Source organism: Penaeus chinensis, chromosome 27, assembly GCF_019202785.1.
Source record: "Penaeus chinensis breed Huanghai No. 1 chromosome 27, ASM1920278v2, whole genome shotgun sequence".
NCBI classification, from domain to species: Eukaryota; Metazoa; Arthropoda; class Malacostraca; order Decapoda; family Penaeidae; genus Penaeus; species Penaeus chinensis.
This window is the reverse complement of record NC_061845.1, coordinates 31,135,335-31,145,334: the sequence shown is the minus strand read 5'-3', so window position 1 is coordinate 31,145,334 and position 10,000 is coordinate 31,135,335. Positions and strand designations below refer to the sequence as shown.

General features: G+C 40.8%; 1 protein-coding gene across 1 annotated transcript in view; it reads right to left on the bottom strand.

Moving 5' to 3' along the window:
• The window catches only part of LOC125039688 (BTB/POZ domain-containing protein 6-like), a 16,547-nt gene extending 7,305 nt beyond the window's left edge, over positions 1-9,242 (bottom strand). Inside the window, exons 1-4 of the mRNA XM_047633887.1 lie at positions 9,224-9,242; positions 7,039-7,167; positions 4,346-4,579; positions 1,373-1,467 (exon numbers count right to left, since the gene is read on the bottom strand). Of these exons, the coding sequence (XP_047489843.1) occupies positions 1,384-1,467; positions 4,346-4,579; positions 7,039-7,167 (447 nt within the window). The 5' untranslated portion in view covers positions 9,224-9,242 and the 3' untranslated portion in view covers positions 1,373-1,383. The remainder of the gene's footprint in view (positions 1-1,372; positions 1,468-4,345; positions 4,580-7,038; positions 7,168-9,223) is intronic.
• Between the last annotated feature and the right edge of the window lie 758 nt (positions 9,243-10,000).

Sequence of the window (10,000 nt, the reverse complement as noted above, 5' to 3'; positions counted from 1 at the left end):
TGTCTAGCAGCAGAAGGAGGAGTGTCCTCTCCCTTCTACTCTGCTTGTGGTCAAACAAGTCACCAGAGGCATTTTCTGGATCTCAAGCTTCCCTTGAGGACTGAGGTCGAACTGTAGTGGCAGAGTGAGTGGTGCAAGAAGTATTGGAGGATAAGGGATGATAGGAAAGAAGTTGGGCTAGAAGAGAGGCAAAGAACTTGCCTAGCTGTGCAAACAACATACAGGCACAACATTTTGCCTCTAGAAAACAATGCTTCTTTGCAGTGATAACAGTAGACTGGACCAGTCTACTGTTATCGCTGCAAAGAGGAAGTCGTCATCTCCTTGAAGACCTGTTGTACCACTGGTCACACACTCTTAGTAGTCCATTTTCCCTAAGACGACAAGAGTTGGACCTTATTTGTATCCCTGGCAGTGGAAGCACCGCATAGGGTTGGGCACAAAAGTTTTAACCTTTAGGTGGTACCACACCAATTTGACTAATTCAGGAAGGGCTAGCATTTCAAAAGTTAGAAGAGCTGATGTAGGCCAGGGGATCGCATAGGTTGTTAGAGAGAGCCAGCTCTTTGTATATTTGTAGAAATCATACAAATTTCCTCACTCCACCATGCAGTTCAACGTGGGGGAACTATAGGTTGGGGCTCAGATAGAGGACCAAAGAGGTATGTTGCTATCTGCAGGGTGCAACATTTAGCATTGCTCAATCACCCGGACTCGTGGGAGAGTTCTCCCTGATCCAACACAGAATAAACCGAGGGTGGGGGGGGGGGGGGTGCACCACCCTCTCTCATAGGCCAGCAAACCCTTTTTGAATTAATTTTATTGTTAATCTAACATTTTATTTATTGCATGGAGGGGTATAATATATGGAAACATTTGTGCATAAAAAATAGGTTAAAATATAAATATTGTCAATTGATTTTATAGACATAGAGGGTTCGCGGATACTTTCCTTAACAGATAACCTACAATCAGTATGATTCTGACACCTCATCTGCCTCGCTGTACAGCAGCTTGAAACCTCCAATTTTTCTGGCTTTCTTTCTTTGATCTTCCTTTCCATTAGATCAACAATTACTCTACTCTTTCCAGTCATGCTTACTATAATTAGTGCAACTTTTTCGGCTAACTTCTTTGGGACAAAGCTACAGCAAAAGAACAGACAACCTTCCCAACATCAGGATCAGAAGCTCGAGATGCCCAAATGGATGATTCACTGAGGGGGACTGAGGTTGGATACACTTCTCACATGTGGACACTTACTTTTCCTAGTTCTTACCTTCATCCATATGATAGAATTCTCGTTCTACCACTCTTTTGTAATGGTTGTGTGATGAATAGTTTTGCAGAGATATTTGATGATTTTACTTACGCCTGAACAGCTCATGAGGAGTGGCTTATTTCTTTTAGTGTAGCAAACTCAAACACATCTGGGAAATTCTCTGGGGTGACATCATTTAACAAGACCTGGAATGGAGGACTTGGCATTAATTGGGGGTCGGTAATGGGGATGGAAAGGCTGGGGTTTGGTCGACGATGCTACCCTGTGCTCTGTCCCATTCTTCGTCTCTCTTTGACTCTGTATATCTATTTCTATACTTTGTATCAAGATCTTATAAATAAATACAGAAATATATAGTGGAATTTAAATATAAGTACCACCAAATACTACTGAGACACCTGTCAACTTATCACTTGATCAAAGACATCGGTATGTGTAGATAGAACTGATGCCTGAGATGCTCAGGTAGTGGGGGTTGTTCCTATGTATATATTAGTTTGTGTATGTATCCCTGTGTATGTTTGTGTATGTAACAGGAACCTCCTCGCATGGTTGCGGGTGCTTGGGCTCCCTCTCTGTGTTGAATCAGCCTTAGGACTGTTCCCTCTCCCTCCTGCTGAGGTGACCTTTCCAAATAGTTCCTATGTACATACTGATCCCATGAGTGAGATTGCAAGCTTCCTGGTCCACCCCCCAGGGGTTTTTAATTTCCCACATGCTTGATGTACATGACAGCCCTGTGCTACTGTGATGGGAGTCCCCGAGGTTCAACTACGCCATGCACGAGTACGCCATGAAGCTAGCTACACACCTTATTCCAGCAAGACAAGTAGCTTGTGGAGAGAACCCCTGAAAATTTGGTTCTCCTGAGGGAGATTTTCAGGGGTGCCAAGGAAACTGCCGAATGGTTGGCAAGTTGTGAGCACTTTGGCCACCAGACCTTCCTCACAGAACAATGGCAGTGTGTCTGATGGGTCACCAACCACTCAGCAGCACACAACATGACCCTCATTCAGAGGCAGAAAGATTGCTGCTGGAGGTCTCTGGGAAAATAAGTGCCTGTCTGCCAGCTTTAACCAGGTAGATTTTTTCTCAACAAAGACAGCTGCCAAGCCTGATGACTCAGTTCTATATATATAAAAAAGTTTTTGCTCAGCCCTAGGCTGTGATGGGATCTTGTTCTCCATTATGTTTCAGATAGGGCTGACAGGTGAGCTTGCATTCCCGGAACTCATTGAAGAGTCCTGGGAAACCTCCACTCTACCACAGCTGGGATAGGGATGACATGAGGTGTTTTAAGCCGGGAAATTTCTTGCCTAGACTCTTAAGAATTGGTTTTGCTTTCTCAAGCGATTCCCGTAGATGGTTAGCCTTGCGCTTGCTAAGTCAAACGGTGTACCGTCACCATGGCAACAGCGTCATTCGCGTACCGCAGAAGTTACATGCTTCCGAATACGGGCGTTGGCCTAAAACTCCACTAAACATTTTATCAGCACAATTATTTTCTATCGTTTTTATTTCTGTAATTTCCATAACAACATATGTAATGCAATTTAAATTAATTGCAAACGAAAAGAGATAAAGAAGATTACGGGAATATATACATATATTTTTGTAAATTATAAATCATCAGAACACGAATAATTTCTCTCTCATGCCAACGGGTGATGGCCATGTTCCCACTTGGGCGTTAGCTTTGCCCGCTTTCCCCTCATGCCCTTGTTCATACCCTATAATTCACGACCTGAGGAATATTCGTCAGCTCCAGTAGTGAGGATGGGTGGCAGAGCAGCTGCCCATAAACCACTACAGTATAACCTTACAAAACCTTACAATAACTCCTCAGGGAGAGATCTACAAAAATTATCTTGTCAGAATACACTCGGAACGTGTTGTTGGCCTTTGCTGCAGCATCGCTTGTATCACTGCGGGTACGGTATTTAATGGCAGATTGAGCCATTCTGTTCCATTGAATAGATTTAAATGGCAAGGTAAATCACAATGTGGGCAATTTATCGCTCTTGGCAAATCACCGAGTGCTCTCAAAAATTCTATGGCGTTGTCATTTTTTAAAAAAATAATCATATATAACTAAATCAGTGAGGATCACATCCTGCGTATCTGAGATCCATTTTATGCAAAGATTTTATTCCTTTGCTTCCCTTGCCACGATACATACGTGTGACACAAATGATGGCATGCGATTGGTTTAAACTATTTCCTGTAATACTATTGCCTTTAGTGACACTTGTCACGCGCATGTGTGCGATAAAAGTTTGAAAAACATTGTTGGTAACATAGTTTTAGAAAACCGCGCGCAATTCTCCAGGTCCCTCTTGCCTGTAACAAGGGCCAGACAACGATTTGCGCAGAGAAACAAATTCATTTGTTACTATAAAACTCGATTGTATTACTCTTGTATGTCTTGATCTCTTATGGAGAAACAAAATCTCCTTTAAGTAAGTTTATGCGGAAATGATCTACTTGCGAAATGAAGATAGTACAATAAATGTAACAAAATAAAACGGCTTCATTGTTTTGTTTACAAAAAGTAGGAAAGGATACCGGATGGCGATTTTTAATATATTGAGACTTGCGTGTCTAAGAACTTATTTTAGAGTTGCGACCGAAGTACATTAGATTTAATCGCTTCATCATATGCATATATTTTTTCCGTTTTAAAGATGGCAAGTTGATGGCAAGTTGTACCCAATTTCTTAGCCAGGCACCACCCGCCACAATCCCGGACTAATGGGAAGATTAAGCTTCTTGCTTCCACCGTGGAGCCTGGAGCGCCTGCTGGCAATGCGTCCACCGCGGTAATCGCTCAGTGATGATGGGCCACTGATAGGCGATGTCCAGGCAAAGCAATATATACATACATATATATATATATATATATATAATTATATTATATTTATATATCTAGAGAAAACACACACTCCCTATTTAGCATGCTATATGGGCACATGCAACTATCAATCAACTAGTTAATACTTCACTACATCCTTACGCAATACACCAGCTAAAGCCTAGAGAGTAAAGAAAGAAGCTCTGTATTGCCTGAGAGCAGATCTTGCAGACATTGTCCAGCTGGTACTTGGAGGCCAACAGGTAGACCTTTGTGGCGAGACGGGCGTCCGACAGCTGGGTCTCGTTCTTGTACAGATGGTTGAGGAGCCACTCGAAGGCCTCAGGTGGGTCCTCGGGGAGTGCCAGTTGGCCGTCCTTAGCAAGCGGCCCGTACACCATGGCCTCGAACGCTGGAGAACTCATGGCGAGCAGCAGGCGGTGGGCCTGAGGAGCAGAGGGACTTGGGTCAAGGGATTTTGGAAGTATGGAGTGTGTAAATGCATACGCTCATGTAAACACACATATTAACATACACAAAGACACTAACATACACATATGGCAATTTCCCCCCTACATTACAGCAAAATTCTGAAATGAGGTATTAATTGCAGAACGAACTGAAGTGAAAAAAAAATATACCCAAAATTGGAGACAGACATTCCGGCTTTACATGACGAAAACGTTTTCACATGAACAAGGCCAAAAATTGAAACTGATCATCTAAATACTACTACTACCAATCTACTCATGCTTCCTCGACTATCGGAGAGTACTTGGCACAGGAGGTCAAGACACACTATGGGAAAATGTGACTGATACGGGTTATCCAAAACACATTGTAAAGCTTATATACTTTAGTTGAAAGTAGTGAAAATATCCCACAGAATAAGATTTCTCTATAATTGGTGTCAGACAAGAGGGTTTTTTTTTATGACAATTATGCTGAACAAGACATAAAAACAGTGGCCGATAGCTTGAAGGTCCATCACAGTGGGAGGCAGACCTGTCACTAATCTAAGATATGGAGGTGATCTTATTCTTAATGCAAGGCACTCTAATACAGGTAGCACCACTCCATATTCGTGAAAATCCTAGTTGGCAACTGTCGAGCTCAGCCTGCCCCTTCACCTCAATTTACTGTTTATAGTAACGCGGATTTTTGCTTCTTTTTTATTTTATTTTGTGGTTTGTTTTCTGATATATGTATTTTTTTTGTTTTGTTTTGTTTTTACCATTCTCTTTATTGAACAATTTTCAAAGAACACGTTGAAGAAACACTAAAAAATGGCACAGGTTGACAAGAGCAAAAAGGGACTTTTAAATTGAATTTTGAAAATTTCATCAGGGAAACCGCATTCGTAAATATTATTTTCGTAACCAATTTCCGCCTTCATAGCTCTATGGGGGAAAACTGTACAGTACTTTATGAAAAATGTTTACAAAAATTCTATTGTATCAAGGGGAAAAAAAAAAAAAATTAGTTCGAGCACAAATTGTTATGGAGGCGTGGCGCCAGGCCGGCTCTTGGCTCCTCCCTTTTCGGCCTTCTGAGGAACAGCTGACCGGCCAAGAGGGATCCGAGAATCTCGAGGATTGGAATTTTGTCTGGAAATCCCCATACTTTGGGAGCATGTCAGCTGCAGTTATACACACACACACACACACACACACACACACACACACACACACACACACACACACACACACACACACACATACATACACACAAACAAATATACATGTACATACATGTATACCTACATACATACATACATACATACGCACATATATATATATATATATATATAAACACACGGACACACACACACACACACACACACACCCACCCACCCACCCACACCCACACACACACACACACACACACACACACACACACACACACACACACACACACACACACACACACACACACACACACCTGTGTATGCCGTTTGGCTGCGGTGAAGAACCTTTATCACGAGAGAGAAATGCCCAAAGCCAAAACATAAACACCTGATCAGATACACGTCCAAGAACCAGCCAGTTCCCGCGGGAGTCGAGCCCGAAACCAAGGGCTTCGGGGCGAGCAGACGCGCCCACCTGCCGCCGACATCTCGTTCACGCGTATTTTAAAACCGCAAGAACAACAACGGAATTGATTGTCGAATGAGGAGCTTAGACTTCGGTGCGATATCCCTGGGCGAGAGAGCTACGCGCCCCCGAGATGAATTATGCAGGAGACCAACACTCAAAACGAAAATGTATCGTCGACGAGGGACATTTGCTGCCGCTACGACATTGCGAGCATAAATTCAGGCGAATACGTTTATTGTTGTGGAAAAAAAGGGAGAGAGGTGAGGTGGGGGGGGGGGGGGGGGAGACATGAATAGTCGAACACAGTTCTTTCTCAGAAGGTAGTGTCCTATGAAGGTAGTATCACGAGAAAATGGCTGAGAGCAAGTTGGGTAGAAGGTTGTTAATTAAGCATTTTCTAGTAGAAGAAACGAATGACGAAGCCCCCCACCCCCTCTAAAAAAAAGTAAATAACTAGACAGCCATTTGACGATCATCGTTTAGCGATAACCGATGCCGAGCAAAACGTACCTTTAGAGCGACGGTCGCTCATTTGATGTCTGATTCGCGTATTCAAATTTTAGATCATTTGAGGAGCTTATATACTTCAACTAAATAAGTAAATAATATATATATATATATATATATATATATATATTTGTACAGTTATGTTAAGGAGTCAAATATTTCCTTAAAACAATAATAATAAAAAAAATTATGTTATAACTTGAATTAAATCATTAATATATCAATTCAACTTTATAATCAAACTCGAATACGTAGAACAGAAATGAAAACCCAGACACGGAGGTACTAATGCGATGCCTCACCTGTATGCTTTTAGAATGGCCGGGGAAGGTGATGGTGATGTCCGACAGGTGGCCCGAATTCCGCAGGTGGGCCAGGCGCTCAGAGGGGGAGACCAGCTGGCACTGCCAATGCTCCCTTTTGAATGACATCTGTTGGGTTTCAAAATGGCATTATCGAACGGAATCATACTATACATCGTAAGCGTACTACATACGTAATATTGGCACACATACAGAAACACACACACACACGCATTCTCACGCACGCACATTTACTACGGTTTTACTATGTATTCTATGTATGCAGGCGTACATGGCCCATATATCGATCTCTAAAATTCTGATTTTGGTTCAGGCCTTTATTCACCGGATAAGACGAACCCCACTTCCCAAGACCAACTGTATGGGGGTGGGGGGGGGGGGGTAAATAAATCCTATAAACATCACACACATTAAACCAGGCTAACCTAACTTTAACGAATCTAACTCACCCTATGAATGAAGTCATCGAGATGTTATTCAATGGTATGTAGAAACCAGTCCAACCTTTTAGTATAATTGCTAAACAAAGATTTCAAAGGGAAATATTAAAAAAGGGGGTAAACGTCTGTTACTTACTTAGCTGTCGTCTCCCCCTTAAAAATGCAAGAAAAAACGGACTTTCTCATACGTTCCCAGACAACATAGCAACATAGATAATAATAGCTCTAAGACAATAATAAACAATGATAATGACAATAATAATAATAATAATTATTATTAGTAGTATCAGTATCATTATAATGATAATAATTATAATAATGATAACAGACACAATAGCTCCCAGACAATAATAGACATAATGATAATGATGATGATAATAATAGTAATAGTAATAATAATAATAATAATAATAATAATAATAATCATTATTATAATGATAATCATAATAATGATAACAGACACAATAGCTCCCAGACAATAATAGACATACTGATAATGATGATGATGATAATTATTATTATTATCATAATGATAATAATTATAATAATGATAACAGACACAATAGCTGTCAGACAACAGCAACTTCATCCAGTCGACTCCATATAATTTGATTTATTTCTCTTCACTTCGGCAGCAGGCGTCAAAAGACCTTCGAGTGCTAAACATTATGTGCTTGCGGTGAAAGTTACCAGAGTAAAACCAAAATATTAAGGTATTTCGCCGAAGTCTCAGGCAGTGGAACAGCTAGACACGAGAATGCCTGGTACAAATTGTGTTAATTAACCGCATTAACATAATTTTGGTATGGTTTAAATTCCTTGTTCCGGTTGAAGGGTAGTATAACATCATACTTGTTACAATGATCAAGGATGGATATTTGTATAAGGATACTTCTATTTCCCGTATCTATGATGTACCTAATATTACCTAAACTAAAGTGAAATTTCATTTTGTTAAGTTACCCACATAAGAGTAGGTTTTCTTATATGTACGCCATCTAGCGGCAGAGTTATATCTGTAAACAACCCTCTGCAGTGCAACGTAGATCCTCCTCATTACATAGAATTAGGCTCAGCAGCACTGTGTTTTCATCAGTGCGTTCCCTTGTGCATGGCGCACCGGGCGTCACGTGAACAGAACGTATCGCGAGGCGTTGAGTGGCTAAGCGAGCGAGGTTTGGGGGTAGTGTGCTTATCGCGTACTGTTTCCTGTTTCTCTAAGCCTTTCCGCACGGGGCGCCTCGCCGCCTCGCACAGGCCCAAAACGGTCAGGGTGAACGGTTTCAATGATCCCCAAAACGAGTCCTATATCCGTTGACCAGTCAATCTTACTTAATGCACGCATGGAACTTGAGTTCTTCTGCTAGATCAACAATACTTATCCTGTTAAAGTCTAACTGAAAAAAAAGGTATATAGTTACGATATTGGGATTTACTAAACTCTCTCGTAAACGAGTTGCATACGCCCCAAACGTGTATCTACTTAGGCCACTGAAATAGATTTTTGTCCACTCTGGAGCGGGTTCTGTGTTCGTTATAAGAATAACTCCCAATTTTACATGTGACTTCCCTTATGTAACTTCACTCTATTTCAGTATAATAACAATTGGTTATTATAAACACATTAAATAACTTTATACGTTTAATGGGGTTGCTTTTGTAAGTGAATTTTCTCATCTGGCGAGTCCAATTTCCCCCCTAGGAGAATACGAAGAGTTGCAGACCCTTGTTTCGTCTACTTCGTATTGTCACACGGAAATCATTACGCCGTTTCGACGTCCACGCACAATCGCGGTTGATACTGAACTACTGCACAAGTGCCACACAAGCGCCCCAGCCTATGCAGACCATGACGACCTTATGTCCCCGAGACACGGTGTCTATAGTGCCTTGTAAAAAACTAAAGGCGTATCCCCTCCATAGGATAAACACCGCACTCTGTAGCTTCAATGGAATGTGGAGTTTCTCTGAATCATAATACCATTGGAAAATCCGAATCCATGCTGTATAGTGGTGTTACCAGGTCAAGATTACTTATAAATTACCATTCCAAGACTACTACCATAAGTCTGGTCGTTAATGTATGAAAATTTTACATAAAATGTGATTAAACAGTATTTTAAAAATAAATATACACAATAGGAGCCATAGCAAATAGCTCATATGAATTATGTATATTACCTGTAGATAAGAGACGATTTTATAAAGAATTAAGTAACACGAGAAGGAAAAAAGAGAGAGAAAAAAAAAAATCAAGTAATCATCTGTAAGATATCCCAAGTGACAGCATTATGTTCAATTCAATAAAGCAGATAAAGGAAAGACTTTAATGTCAGTTGATATTTTATTTCTATTTACAGACAGGTGCAAAGGGCCACTTTCACCAGTAAATGCCTTTATTAATCTTTACCACCTTTATCAATAACCTCTTATAAATTCTGATACCTATCTATCTATCTATCTATATAAACATATGTATGTAATACAGTCATTATACATAT